A 15,881-nucleotide genomic window follows, 5' to 3' on the forward strand; every position below is an offset into this window, starting at 1 on the left:
AACCCAACCTTTCCCTCCCAGAAGCCATGAAAGATGGGGAGGCAAGAGCTGAGACTCCCTGTCACTCTCAGCAACTGTGCTATGTAAGTGAGATGTTCACAACACTGTGTGGTGAATTGAGCCAGGAGGTTGCACAGTGTGAAGATACTGAATTGCAGTGAGGCATCATCATATAGTGATATACCATTGTGATGCCACATACTATCAGGAAGTCACAATGTGATCCTTTTGTGGCCAAGGAGCTGTCCAGCTATTAATATGGGAGTTCTGCTGTCCTATGCTGTGAGCTCTTCATAATCATCGTAAAGCCTACGGGTCTGACTATACTTAAAAAAAAAAAAAAAAAACCTCAAACTCTATGGCAATGAGTCTCAGAATCCTTGCTGGGTTTCAGAGCCCAAGGAATGTGTACATGGCTTTTTAGCTCTGTTGCACAAGCCCCGCCTGAAACTCACTGCTGTGGCAATTTTTCTCTGTGTAGATGTACTCTTAGTGCTATGAGCCACAATATTGTCACAACCACAAGGAACTCAGAACAAGGTTCTGACATGTTAAATTGGAAAAAGAGATGAACATATTTTTGAACTAATATAAGAATCTCTAAAACACTCTTTCATACAAATAACTGATTTGTGATATGTGTACAGGAATCATTCTGCATTTTTTGAAGGTGGTGGAGGAGTTTGAACCATTGTTTAAGTATGGGTTTTAAAATATTTTCGGTTAACAAACTCAAAATAGCTCAGTGAATTTTCATCAACTTTCCCAAGAGAGTTAATCTTTGAGTTTCCAAAAAGGAAAAAAGTTGAGAAAGTTGATCAGTAGAGCTGATTTAAAAAATGTTCACATTTTGGGGATAAAAATGGGGAGAATTTCAACAGTTCTAGCAAAAATAATAATCCCCTACTTTTCAACTAGCTGTTAGAGAGCTGTTTAAAATTTTGAATTTCCAAATTAAATAAATGGGAGAGGTTTCAGAAATAAAACTAGTGTAATTTTCCCCTTTGCTCGCAACAAATGACGGAAAAAAGCTGTACACGGAAAGTGTATTTGAACCTGACTGTCATATTGTCATAGGCCATTAAAATATAGTCTGCTTGTGTTTAGTGCTCATGACCCGCACTAGAGTCAGGGCCCTGCAGGCTGACTCCCTCTTTCTGCAGGATAGGTACAGCACAGGCAGTCTATTCAAGCCTTCCACACGTTATCTCAACCTTGTGTGGGAGGAACCACTGCCAGAGTGAGAGAACAGATTAGTCTCCAGGCCTGTTCAGTTCTTGATATCTCTCCTAAGATTGCCAGCAAGAGCATCATTTTGTAACAACAGTTTTTGTGATCTAGACACTTTTCTGCTAGCACATGGAATGATGCTATCACTTAACTCACACAGGCCATGTCAGAGGCCTTTCAGGCAGTGCTGACAGACTGGATTTCAATGGGAAACCTAGTGAAGAAAGGCTTTGTATCTAATTACCGGTTCCCTGAGCCATCCAATTCACAATTTTTACATTATGAAAACAAAACAAATTTTAAAATCACTCAGGTTTCTTCTACTTAAATACTGAAGGTTGCGACTTCTTGTCAGATGCAGAGAGAGAGAATATTTTAGGATACTTGGGACAGATTTTTAAGTGAGTACCAATTTTGGCTCAAAAACCCAATTTTCAGCTTTAATGGGAATGTTGTCATTTGAAAATTTGTTCTTCTGTATTTAAACAGAGAAAACAGAAATGCTTGTGAAGTTTGTTTTGTCTTGATAAAGGTCAAGTCTGACCCAAACCATCATTTTTCTGCAGTGTTTGTTTACAGAAGTTTCAAGCTTGAAATATGTTTTTTTTAATTGGGTTTTTGTTTTTCATGCAATGGACATGGAGTAGTACGGAACCTCTGCTAACACTTCTGTATAGAGCTCTTTTGGAACTATTTTGATTTATTATTTTTGTGAATTATGGATGCTTTCATGATTTTTTTAAACCGAAGAGCTTAATAAATGTGTCTGCATTCCTTAGTGATGTAAAGGAGCTAGTAGTCAACCAACAGCTTGACTGATTCGCTGTTATAATGTAATTGACTTTTTAAAGTAATATATTTAGCATTAAGCGTGCTCATGATCACCATTACTGTGATTGACGATTGCACCAAAAATATTTGTTTTTTAGAACCACTTTACAGGTGAAGTTAAACATCATATTTTCTCTTCTGATTAATGAGCCATACTTGATTCAATCACAGTTCCTTTTTGTTAATATTGAACAGTCTTAAGATTCAGCACTTGTTGAAGTGATATTTTTAGTATATTTTTGTGTGAACTATTGGCCTGTTCAAATCCAGTAATAAATTACATTATCCTCTTGACAACTACTGAAAAATACATTTTAGTGGGGCTTTCAGAGTCTGCCTAACTTATGAGGTACAAGCTGTAGGAAAAAAAGTATAAATGAGCTGAAATCTATGGTTCAATATGACTCACTGACAAAAAAAAATCTTTTTTACTTATCTAAACTACCATTATAAAACTTTCAATTATACATATTCTTTCAGACTACATGTGAGACAAGACAACTGCATTACTTATTGTAAGACATTTTTATAGTATGTCTGAGATTATAATGAGGGTGGCAGAATGACTTGAAATTTCCTCTCAGGGATGATGTTGAGCCATCCTTTTGTGTTAGCAAAGTTCACTTTTATCTTAAATGCCTGGTTTTTTCCCCCTTAGGAGACTGTTCACCTGTTCAGATTGAAGCCATTAAAGAACTACAGCCAGAATCCAATATCGGCTGCCACCTTCATTTTAACAATGATGCATTTGATTTCCCAGCACATGATATTTTTACAGCAGAACCTGGATTTGATGCAGTTTCGGGTAAGATGGGGAAAGAAGCTGAGATTGTAAATGCAGAGCTACACTGCTACTGCAATTTGTTCTAACATTCCTTGTGCATCCAAAACTCCTGACTCCAGTGGAGGTCTTGAATGCATAAGGAATTAAGGAGTGGGTCCCAAGCATAAATTAGAGTTTTTAATGTTAGTTTGTTACTGATATGTAGTTGTCTGACATTTGTATAATCTCTAAAAGAAAAGGAGTACTTGTGGCACCTTAGAGAAAAACCAATTTATTTGAGCATAAATAAGTGAGCTGCAGCTCACTTCATCGGATGCATACTGTGGAAAGTGTAGAAGATCTTTTTATATACACACAAAGCATGAAAAAATACCTCCTCCCACCCCACTCTTCTGCTGGTAATAGCTTATCTAAAGTGATCACTCTCCTTACAATGTGTATGATAATCAAGTTGGGCCATTTCCAGCACAAATCCAGGGTTTAACAAGAACGTCTGAGGAGGTGGGGGAGGGGGTAGGAAAAAACAAGGGGAAATAGGTTACCTTGCATAATGACTTAGCCACTCCCAGTCTCTATTCAAGCCTAAGTTAATTGTATCAAATTTGCAAATGAATTCCAATTCAACAGTTTCTCGCTGGAGTCTGGATTTGAAGTTTTTTTGTTGTAATATCACAACTTTCATGTCTGTAATCACGTGACCAGAGAGATTGAAGTGTTCTCCGACTGGTTTATGAATGTTATAATTCTTGACATCTGATTTGTGTATATTTATTCTTTTACGTAGAGACTGTCCAGTTTGACCAATGTACATGGCAGAGGGGCATTGCTGGCACATGATGGCATATATCACATTGGTGGATGTGCAGGTGAACGAGCCTCTGATAGTGTGGCTGATGTTATTAGGCCCTATGATGGTGTCTCCTGAATAAATATGTGGGCACAGTTGGCAACGGGCTTTGTTGCAAGGATAGGTTCCTGGGTTAGTGGTTCTGTTGTGTGGTATGTGGTTGCTGGTGAGTATTTGCTTCAGGTTTGGGGGCTGTCTGTAGGCAAGGACTGGCCTGTCTCCCAAGATTTGTGAGAGTGTTGGGTCATCCTTCAGGATAGGTTGTAGATCCTTAATAATCCTTAATAATTTTTTCATTCTTTGTGTGTATATAAAAAGATCTTCTACACTTTCCACAGTATGCATCCGATGAAGTGAGCTGTAGCTCACGAAAGCTTATGCTCAAATAAATCGGTTAGTCTCTAAGGTGCCACAAGTACTCCTTTTCTTTTTGCAAATACAGACTAACACGGCTGTTACTCTGAAACCTGTATAATCTCTGTTACTGTTTGCTCCATACAGCAGTCAAGATCTTAATGTTTTCAAACAAGTCTTGAACCAGTGGGGGTTTATTAATTTCCACATTTCCTCCTATCTATATAGTGCTGTTTTGAGAAATTTTATATGATACAACCCTGTGTAATTTAATGATGCATTTGGTAGAATTTTTGGGCTGCATCCAGGCTTTAATGCTAAGAAATCACTACCTAGATCACTTCCGAAAAGGTTGAAGTACAAATTAAGATCCTGATTCTGCAAACCCGTATGAGTAGCTTCACACATATGAGTCTTTCCATTGCACCTTGAAATGGATGGGAAGCGAGTGCCATCTGTGGAACGGAGGCATAATGTGCTCATGCTGATCCACTTCACAAAACTAGCGGGGTGCCATATTTGCCCTTGCTGAATTGTATAAAGGTAGCCCCAGATAGGTTGCTTTGCAGTGGCTCGGTCTGGATGTGGAAAAGGCACAGGTGATCGCGTGAGGAAAGGCTTCAGTTTCTTAGCTAACTGCAGATGACAAGACAAAAACAAAAAGTACAAGCCACCACTGCTACCTGAGAATGCATGAGTACTCAGATGTCAAGAAATACCCTGACATTGGGAACCTCTTCAGCAGTGGAAGCGCCTAACCCATCAACAGGTGGAACAGTTAAAATTCACATCAATTCCTCTAGCTGCTTCCCCTGCCAGGGACCAATGTCTTTGTCTTCTATCTAGAGTCAGGCAGATTCATAGAGTTTATGCTCAGATGGGACCATTAAATCACCGAGTCTGACCTGTAGAGCAGAGGCCATTAAATTTCACCCAGATAACCCTGTATTGAGCCCAATAACTTGTGTTGGGCTAAAGCTGATCTTCTCAATCTGTTCACTATACCTGTCTTGTGCGGGTATTGCAGTATTCTCAATGCCAAGGATTCAAAAATCACAAGAAGAGCTTAAAAATTGTACATTTTTTTTTAACCTAATGCATTTGAAGTTCTTCTTTATTTGGTTTGTGAACATTTTAGGGATTCATGTTTTCATGTTTTTCCCTGAAACAGTGAGGGCTAGAAACTTTTTCATTTTAATGAAAGCTAAGATTCTCCTCTGATCCCATGACACCAGGAGCTGGGGCTTTAAGACATACCGAAACATTATGAGACTTGCGAAAAAATCATGAGATTTGGCAACACTGGGAGAGCAGGGGGAAAGTGTAGATGAGTCACAATATGATTTTTAAAAAGCACAGATTATGTGGAGAGAGCTTTCTTATAATAGTCGGTTAGACCTACCGCTCTGCATAATGGAGGTTGCCTTTGTTGCACAGTGCTGCAGAAAGTATGCTACTGGGGGTAAGATGTTGCAGTTTCCTTATACAGAGTGGAAAAAAGGGGCATCTATTTATCCTTGCTTCAGGTCTGTGCTTAAACACATGGTCAGCCAAACCTTCCGAGGTACGAAAGTGTGGTTACTCCCTCCCCCTCAAATTGTTCTTGAGAAAAGCATCTGTCTTGTGATACAAATGGTGGAGAAAATGGCAAGGAAATTGATGTGAATGAGAAAATCAGCTTGTACTGATAATATCCACTCGGCTTACTTTGGGATTCTTTTTTTATTTATTTTAGCAATCTAATGGGATGATGTTTAAGGGGTTGGAGGGAATCACTGAATATCTGAGCAGTAATGGAGCAGTGTGCAATAAGGCAATATGCAGGATGGGTTTCTAAAGAACAAATCATACCAGACAAAGTTTATGATGATGGTTGTTGGCTAGATGGATGAAGAGCTTATATATGTTGTTGTACTTGAATTGGAATAAAGCATTTGATCCAGTGTTCCCAGTAATCATGCACTCAAAATTTGGTTCAAACCAGCTGGGCACATGAACAATTTTACATGAAGGGAGTCTTCTAATTCAGTACCACTGGGAATTATTGGTAGGCCCCATCCTAGGGTCCCATTTGTCCACTGCACCTTCATGCCTTTTTCCACTCTTGGGACACCCTTTCCATTGTGGTTTGTCAGGGCACCACCTTCTCCTTATTCTGTTCCCCTCTAAAGTCTCCCTTTTCCACAAGAAATGTTCTTGGGTGTGAAGAGAAAAACGATAAAGAAACTCAAGTAAATTAACAAGGGTTGAACTGTTTTCATCTTTATAGGACACTATACCTGTTCCATTACAATGCACAGACTTACTGACAAGCAGCTAAAGCATCTGAGCATGAGCAAAACTGCTCTCATAGTTACGGCTTCAGTCCAGGGCAGCCATTTCTCTGGAGAGCAGATCAGCGCTGAAGTGCCATTCAATCCAGGGTTTTATGCTGATCAGACTGAAATTCTCTTAAGTAACCATTACACAAGCTCTGACTTGAAAATATTTGGAGCCACTGAAATTCTTGACAAACTGGAGGTGAGTATGTCACGGCAAATTCTCATTACATATTTAAGGCTGTATTGAGCCGTTGGGTGCATTTGTGAGCAAGGGGCCAGTGTGTAAACGTCATCAGCCTGGGAGTATTTCCAGGCGGCAATGTGACTCTCTCATCCCTCTGATGATTAATGCCCTCCATGCTTTTCCCTTGCTCCAGGGGAGGAGTCATTTATGGCTGGCTTATTCCTATAGCAAATTATAACACACACACACACACACCCCTACTTGCTCAGTGGTGCTGGCCAGCTTGTCGTGAGGACTGGTGCTTGCCTGGTGTTGGGAATGTTTGCCCATCTGTGTGGCCAGGCCCAGGTAGCCCATGCAAGTATGTAAGGAGGGGCTCTTGCTTTCCCGTGTGTGCCATGCAAGTCACAGAGTAGCCCATAGTTTAAATATACATGGCGCGTCACAAAAAATATAACAACACAAGGTCAGGGCATGTATACGATGATAGTCCCAGGAGGCGGCGTGTAAATTAATGAGGTGGCTCAGGAGAATTGGCTGAATTGGCAGGATTTTTCAGCAGGGGTAAAACCTTTCTCATCATAAATCGGAACAAATGGGCCTGAGCGAAACACAGGAGGGAGATTTCCTGACCTGAGGTTCACCCACCACCCTTTTCCCCCCAGCAGCTCTGCTAGCATAGAGCCTTCCCAGAGCCATTCTCTCTTTCCAGCAGGCCTGCTCATAAATCTTCCCCTAGACACCTATGCAAGGGGGGAGAAGGTGTAGCTGGAATTTAACCCCCTATGTATTAGGGCGCAGTTAGTTCCCCTACACCCCATCACAACCAGCTATAACCCATTGCCCATTGTTATACTTGTGTGGATTGTTAGATCCATTCTTAGTAGCTATTGTGAGAAGCCCAAACAGACCTGGCTTTGGATAAAAATAAAGTATCATGTTTGCTAGTTTAACATCTATCCAGAGACCGTGTGCTGCACTTTCTGTGGACTGACTCAATTCTTTGCCATCTGTAACTGCTATGATTCTCTGGTTTTATGTACTAATACATGCATGACCTTTAAAATTCAAAAATGTCTTCTGACAGTACCTGCTGTGGTGTGAACTGCAGACATTTATAATCTCTACAGAGGGGAAAGATTAAAACACTAGTTTTTGTAATTGTGCACATACAGTTGTGTGTATTTTTTCCAGCTAAGTAAACCATATTTGGGCATATCTAGTATTTGATTGTTTTTCCTCTCACCCCAGGGACTAAATGCAGAAAGTCATCATAAAATTTGAGATCTGATATTAAAATAATAACAGCCTGTGTTCATCAACCTTGCTAAGTTTTTTAAAGCATTTTAGTATTTGACTCACTGTATTGACATTACCCGACAGTAGAAAGATTTAATTTGTAGAAGGATAGGAGGATCTTTTAAGTACTGTAGCTGACGTTAACATTCTTGTATCCACCAACTTGAGAAGCCAGGATGGGCAGGGATGGTATCCCTAGCCTCTGTTTGCCAGAAGCTGGGAATAGGCGACAGGGGATGGATCACTTGATGATTACCTGTTCTGTTCATTCCCTTTGGAGCACCTGGCATTGGTCACTGACAGAAGACAGGATACTGGGCTAGATGGACCTTTGGTCTGACCCAGTATGGCTATTCTTATGTTGAGAATCACATTTCTATGTGGAAATATACTGTTACATTTATTGTGTTGTACAAGTATTATTACAAGTAACCCTGGAGGTTATGCAACAGGTAGGGAGCAGGGAGTGAAAACATTTTTCTGTTTTCACTTTGTTACCGAACGGTACAGCTAGTTTTACTAGTTAGTTGATGATCACTCACATGTTTGTTTCATGCCCTGGCAGGATGATATTACTTTCATATGCTACTGTGTGGGGAGTTCACATCCATGCTCTTCTCCAGGCTTGCAAGAGAGGGTTTACCAAAAGTAGCAGCAGCAATACTGAAACGGCAACAGATAGTTGTGCGAGCAGAGAGGGAGAGTGACTCTGAGGATGTTTGGTGGTATAGCTCTATTGTTACAGCGTTTGCTCCTCTTTGAAGCAAATTTTCCTTCCAAGAGAGTGGTAATTCTTATGCATCTCATTGGCATAGAACCAGGAAAAGAGGGCGTGCACAGTGCTTGTTCGGACAGTATGTTTGTCTTGCAGGTGAAATGTGGGTCACCAGTGGTGAAGGCCTTTGAGAAGGAGAAATCGTATGGACTGCCTAGTTATGTAATCTACACTGTTAGTGTATCTGATCCAAGAGTTCCAAGCCAGGAGTCCTTATCAACCATTCTTACCATATCTAGCCCAGTGACTGACCAGTCTATCACTGTACCGGTGACAGTGATCTATGTAGCTGAGAGAAGTGAGCCAATGAGACGTAAGTTTATGTATCTGTGTGTTTCATGTGTCAGAATAAATCTCCAATGTTCATTAGTGTTCAAGGTGATGGTGTAGAACTTAGTGTGGCTTAGATTTGAGCTGGGGTAACAGTCAGCTAAAAAGTTGTCTGATATGTAAGATAAACACTAATATTCTAACAGCAAAGTTTGCATGCAAATGCTCCTTGTGGCTGAAGCTGGACACATTTCCGTTTCTGGGTCAGTCCAGTTACTGTCTTTGGAATATACTCTCTAATGGCTGCTTGCCCATTCCAGCTGACATAAGTTCCTTAATGCTATAGTATCCAACAGTACTTCTTGCTTTAATTTTTACATATTCTCAAACGTGGCTTGGCATTTCCAAAACTGATTAGTGGGTTGATGTGGGAACAATGTGTGTGACATTTCAATCTATTTTGAGTTATCACCGACAAGCACATTTTGAACATTATAGTGGAATTTGCCATTGTAATCTAAGTCAGTCATGTTATTTAAACTAATAAAATGTATCATGAACAAATAAATATTCAAAGTGAAATAGAAAAAAACTAGGAAAAGAGCCCAGTTGTCAGTAGAGGGGATTAAAAAGATACAATGCTATTTATAACATCATATGATATCTCTCCTTTTCAATCGGTTCCACAGATGGAGCCAGCTTATTCCAACACTTCCTTGATTCCTATCAAGTAATGTTCTTCACACTGTTTGCACTGCTGGCAGGGACAGCTGTTATGATCATAGGTAAGAGAGTAAAAAGCTTCAATAATATTTTCCTAACTTTTAAACATTTTAACTGTGATTTAAAGGAATAATTTCCACTCTGAAATGTTTTTGATAATGTCTTTCAGCCTACCATGCAGTTTTCTCCCCAAAAGAACAGAACACTTATCCAGCATTTACCCCAAGGACACCTCAACACAGCTATAACAGTAAGCAGCTGTTATAAATAAAATTAACTAACTACCCTAGATATTGCATCTGAATTAATGCAAGGAGGTTGCACTAAGAGAAGCCTGTATCCTGAAATAAGTTACAAGGCTGGCATCTAAGCACCATACAACTTTTTGTGGTCCTGATTCTGTTTTCTCACACATCTGTTCTACATCTGTCCTTAGACCTCAGTGGAAATACTTGTGATTTACATTTTTGTGATGGAGACTAGAATCAGGATCATTAAATGGTATTTTGCAAGAAATACGTGGGAAAAAATTCCCTGCAGTAGTGGGAAAACTAAGGTCCAAATCCTGTTCCTATGGAATCCAGTGACAAAAGCCCCCATAGCTCAAGACCTTCTATGTATGTTACTTTGCCTTTTATGTAACATGCACATCAGAAATCCCAATGTTACTTTGGGTACATACTTAGGTTTGATCAGAAACATAAAGAAAAATCAGAATTCTTTGACTGTCAGTAGTTGCACTCCTGATTGAGAGAGAAATTTTTAACACTTTGTCTTAGTCGCGATCTTTGGGAAATTCCACTAAGAGGGTTTCAGGGCAGTTTCCTATGCTGTAATGGAGATTTCAGTCCCTCTATGGTAGAACAGACACACTTTTATTTATAAGTTTGTTTCTTTGTAACATATCCTTGGTGGAATGAAGGTTAGCCAAAAGAGTGCCCTGGGTGAAAGGGTTTAGTAATGCTTCAGGCTCCATTGTTGATCATGGAAGATTCAGGCAAGGTCAAGAATCCCAAAAGCTTTTACCATCATCACTGCCAAGTGTGTCAGGAAAGAAAATAAAATGTGGAAAGTAGTGGCATGTTCCCTTCTTTAAAAAGGAAAACAATGAGCAGAGAGACTATTTAAATTTAATTTGGAAATCAAGCCCAGCATAACTGGGAAATACTCAAAATTCTTCTTATAATTAGTAAAATGAGCTTAGGTTTTCTTTCTTCCTCCTTGGCATTACATTACCCTTTATTAAAGTCTGAGCAAGGGCCTGCAAGGAATCAAAATTAATTACCCGGGATTTCAGTTGTCTTAGTGATCATCTCTACAGTATCTTCTACAATGTTTCATGTATTAAATTAACCTTGTGAAGTATCCAGCTTACTGCAGAGGGAAACTTCTTCCTCTGCATAGTCCTACGTAGAGCAGAGAAGGAAACTTCTTTGCCTTCAATTAAAGTGAAGGTCCCAGTGTTAAATCCATGGGAACAGAGTGCAGAAGGGCTGGAAGCCTCACTAGCTACAAAAAATTGCTGAAAAAAATGGAAGAATATATCTGGTCTGGGATTAGGGTGACCAGATGTCCCAATTTTATAGGGACAGTCCCAATTTGTGGGTCTTTTTCTTATATAGGCTCCTATTACCCCTTGCCCCCATCCCAATTTTTCACATTTGCTGTATGGACACCCTATCTGGGATGAAGGAAGTGATTAAGAAAGCCAGGTGCAAGGAAAGCTGGAGGAGCCTTTCACTTGCTTCTCCTTGTCTTCTGCTTTCCCATGCCAATGAAAATCTAAAAAAAGAATTGCCACAAGCATCACTAAACTGCTCCGGGGTCAGAGAACAGAAAGTAACATACAGGGAATAAAATTACCAAACTTCCAAAGAAATTCTTACTTCCACCACGCATCTTCAAACAGCACCTGCAGGACCTCCCATTTTGCCTTGTTCCTTTTTAACCCTTGGCCAGAAAAAGCAATTATTTAAAACCCTGGATTAATGAATTCAGACATGGTAGACCAACTGTTCTGTTGATGCTGTTAGGGCCAGAGCTCCCACTACTGTACATTCAAACTTATCCAAAAATCTAGGCTTCAGGTGCCAATGTGCTCTTTATTCTGTTTGGACAAAACAGAAAGAAGCTAAAACAACTACAGCTGGGTGAAATTTTCGTACCAAAATCTTTTCTTGACATGTGCCTGGTTTGGGGCTTGCAAAGAGTTCACAAGATTTTGTTCAATTTTACTACATTTTGAAATTATTTTGGGGAAAATAGATCTAGCTGTCAAGAGACTTGGCTTCTAATCATGTCTCTGACACTGACTTGCTGTGTGAACTTGAATGTAACTATGCACCTTAAGTTCCCCTAATAAATAGTGATAGAGATTTACCTACTTCCAATATAGACCTAAATTTGCTTGTGACATGTTAAGATGAGTCATTGGTTGAGGTAAGAAGAGAATTCACAAACCTCTCACTCCCACTAAGTAGGATTAGTTTTGCAAACCTCACCACATACTCATCCTCTTCTTTTACTTTTTGCAATACTGTTCATATTCTTTTTCTTCCTTGCTATGACTTTTTGTGTGCATTTGAGTTTCCGTGTACCTGCCCATGACAAATGTTCAGTTTCTTGAACTGCCATGGAAAATCAAAACATCAGATGGTCAATAACCACATAAAATTAATTACTGAAAAAAATCACATTAACTTTCACAAAAAAACAGATCAATCAGTTTCACACAGAAGTCACTGAATACCTATTGCAGTGTAGGACCCTGAGTCAGCAATGCACGTAAATACACGAATAATCCAATTTACTTCAGTTGGGACTACTTGCTTATAGTTAAGCACATGCTTGAGTATTTTGCTGAACTGGAGCCTTGCTTCATATTAATGACTTTTGGGGTATTCAGAGTGAGGTAAAACAAACCCAGATTATTAGTTACTGTCATTATTTACTGAAATGAAATATGTGTGGGCCTCAGGGGTTTATCGATGCACTAATTCATGTTGCTTGTGAGAAGAAATACAGAAGTCCCATCATTCTCATTTGATAAAAATATACCTCACAATATAAAGGTAGAGCTTTATTTTCAGTGAGTTCTTAGACTCCCTTTCCAGTGTTAATCCAATCTAAGAGCAGCTGTTGGTTTTTCACTCCCTCACTCCCCCTCCCCTTCTTTAATATGATTGTTTTCTCTCTTTCTCCACGACTGTAGGCTTTTCTGTTTCATCTGCAATGTCGCTCAGTCCTTCGTCCTCAGATAGAAAAAACAGTCCTCCCTCCAGGCTATGGAGTACTGGTTATGCTTCACATTAAAGAAAGACTACAGGACTCGTCTGCACAAGGACATATACTTGGGTTAAAAGAAAAGTCAATGCTTTTACTTGTAGCAAACTCATTTCACTCTGGAAAATTCTCAGCTAGGCTTAAAAACTTCCAAATGCTCAGTGTAATGCAAGTCATCCTAAAAATGCAGTGTAATATACTGTGCAACACCTGTTTTTTTAATGCATAATAATGCTCTTCAGTTTTTTAAGGGGATGCTTTCAATCCTGTAAAATCTGTTCCTGTGTCTTTTACGTTATGGTCAGTTGACAAAGATGACTGGACAATTAGCTTTCTTTGTGCTAAGCTAGCTTTCCTGCATGCTTCATGCAATTAGAAGGTACACTTAGAAGAAAGTGGTTAAAGTATTGCGTTTTTTTTATTTGCTTCTTGTGGACATTAACTTTCTTTTAACATGCCTTTCAAAGAAGGGAAATAGTAAAACAGGTAAGATGTGAGCCAAAAATGTGATGGAGTCTGTATTTCAAAGGACTGAAGTTTTCTTTGGGCTCCAGTATTATCATCATGAGACTCAGGAATGTACTGCACTGATAAGTGTTCTTATATTTTAGCCTTACAATGTGATTTAGCTTCATTATTTGCCAGTTTAAAAATAAGAAATACTGTAATAACTGTGAATAGATTAGTCTGTTTTCTTTTTTTTTTTTTTTTACATAAAATTATAACTATGGCTCCCCATAGGTACAATTACAGTATATATATGGTTACTGTACTCTCCTGCGCTAATGGCCGAGAATGCTAAAAAGCATGTGCCTTTCTAGAGTAACCATAATTTATGAATGAAGATTTCTAGAATTGTTACAAAGGAATATGCAAATCTTTTTGATTGAAGGCAGTTATTTTTCATTTGTTTTAGGCTCTTTATTTGTTAATACAAACATGAAGAACAGTGTATTTTTATTGATTGATTTTAGAAATATAGGTACCTCAGCAGATACTGAGCCTCCATGCATCACCACTGCCCCGGTTACTGCATTGTGAACTAAGTGGCATGTTATGTGATAAAAATGAAATATGAATTTCAGTTAGTTTAACCTGTTTGTCTCTGGTACAATATGGGCACCCTAAAAATGTTGACTTTTACTACTAGCTATTAATGGTGTGTACAAGCAGAGCATAGTATAATTAATATCTAATAGTAAAAAGAGTGCTTACTGTATAACAGCTACTTGTAATAAGTGTATGCAGCATATTGCAGAAGTAGTAAACTATTTTATTTTTTGTTCTGTTTTTTTAAGTTTTGATTGGCTAGAACAGGCCCATATGACTCAAACTGCGTTATCGACAGAAAAGTCAGAAGCTACTTTACTAAACCAGGAGGTAGATCACTGCACAAGCTCAGACATGCTGTGCTTTTCAGAAGACTGCCTACAAAGTACACACGAGTGAGATTTTTACACGTTTATTTTAAAACATGAGAAGAGAGTGATTTTCAAGCCATAGCTTTAAAATATTGCTCCTAGGAGGGAAAAATTACCTCAGTTGTGGTATATTAAATCCTCTGATGATGAAATTGAATTATTGGTCATTTTCTTTCATCCCGTGGGCAGTGTTTTGCAGCTATCATCCTCAGCCTCAGGCTTTGTTTACATGTATGTAATACTGTCAGAGTGGCAACTGTGAATAATTTCCTTAGTTGTGAATTGTCAAAAAACCAACAAAAAGTTCGATGAAGGTAGTCACAAGTGATGTTATAAAGAACATAATATTGTGTTATTACAGTGTGAGCCAGTAAAACATTCAGCTCTTCTTGTGAGAAATATATCAAATATGCAAGATTATACAGGCAAATATTCGAAAGACATGAATGTATACACAGACAAATTCTGTGGCATGTAGATTTTTTTACACGGTATTACTGGAAAATGCCACATTGTTCAATAGTATTCCTTTGTGGGGTTTTGTATAATTTAGTTACTAGTGTTGGAGAAATACAGATGTGCCTTACATGCTGGTGTTCCTTAAAATGGAGAGTTTGAATGTAAATATGAGTGTTTATACTTGTTTTATTTAATAAAGCTTTATAAGATTCCTTAACATATTATTCTATTATATTCTATTATATATATTACATTCTATTCTAAGTGGTGTAATTTATGGCATAGTTTGGAGACAGCAGGATTATGCAGGTGCCACTGAAAGTGTAATATGCCCTACAGGATTTTACAGGTGGTATGAGAAAAATAATCTATCTTGACTGTCCAAACCAAAAGTGAGTATGTAAATTTACCAATTGAAGGGGTTTAAAAAAAAACCTTTTACTTGTAAACTGAGCAAATTTGACATGGAATCACTGAAATACAGGTAAGATGGAACCCCCAGGATGCCATTTTTACTAAGGCACTTTGCAGAGTTGAACTGATCTGTAAAGAATATAACTATAGAATGAAGCGAAACACTTGGTTAAGCCCATGAACAGCAGTGTTAAATGCAAGTTAGTGGCTGTCACCTACACTTATCACTTGCAGCTGATTTCTTCTGATATATCCAGATGAGGTGTCCAGATTATCCTTTGATTCTGTTATTTTTTTATGAACTTGATAGGGAGTGGCTGAGAGTTCTCATCTGAAATAGGTGAGGAATTCCATAAATCTTCTGTGATTGAAATGGTGGGGAGGACTCTGGGCCCTTCCCGTTGAGTTCCTCAACATTAGAGTTGGTCAACATTTTCCAAATTTTGAGGGGTTGTTTGTTAAATCTTTCCTCAAAAATATAATTTTCTATTTAAATATTTTTGTCAAATTTTCATCTAAAATGGGTAGGTCTCTTTTTCAGTCAGCTCTGCTGAACATCTCAATTCCCTTGTGTTCAGTGATGGTAAAGGATGCCTTAGTTTCCACAGCTCTAACTTGGGTTTTTCAGAAAAATGGCAATTTTTTCCTCTTGGAGAGAGCTAAAGATATCTGAGAGATACCGAGTTG

General features: G+C 38.7%; 1 protein-coding gene across 1 annotated transcript in view; it reads left to right on the top strand.

The window, feature by feature from the left end:
• Positions 1–14,997, top strand: part of NUP210 (nucleoporin 210) — a 118,483-nt gene extending 103,486 nt beyond the window's left edge. Inside the window, exons 35-40 of the mRNA XM_048858458.2 lie at positions 2,720–2,866; positions 6,316–6,566; positions 8,722–8,938; positions 9,585–9,680; positions 9,788–9,868; positions 12,830–14,997. Coding sequence (XP_048714415.2) covers positions 2,720–2,866; positions 6,316–6,566; positions 8,722–8,938; positions 9,585–9,680; positions 9,788–9,868; positions 12,830–12,930 — 893 coding nt within the window. The 3' untranslated portion in view covers positions 12,931–14,997. The remainder of the gene's footprint in view (positions 1–2,719; positions 2,867–6,315; positions 6,567–8,721; positions 8,939–9,584; positions 9,681–9,787; positions 9,869–12,829) is intronic.
• The last annotated feature ends 884 nt before the right edge of the window (positions 14,998–15,881 follow it).

Source organism: Caretta caretta, chromosome 7 (assembly GCF_965140235.1).
Source record: "Caretta caretta isolate rCarCar2 chromosome 7, rCarCar1.hap1, whole genome shotgun sequence".
NCBI lineage: Eukaryota > Metazoa > Chordata > Testudines > Cheloniidae > Caretta > Caretta caretta.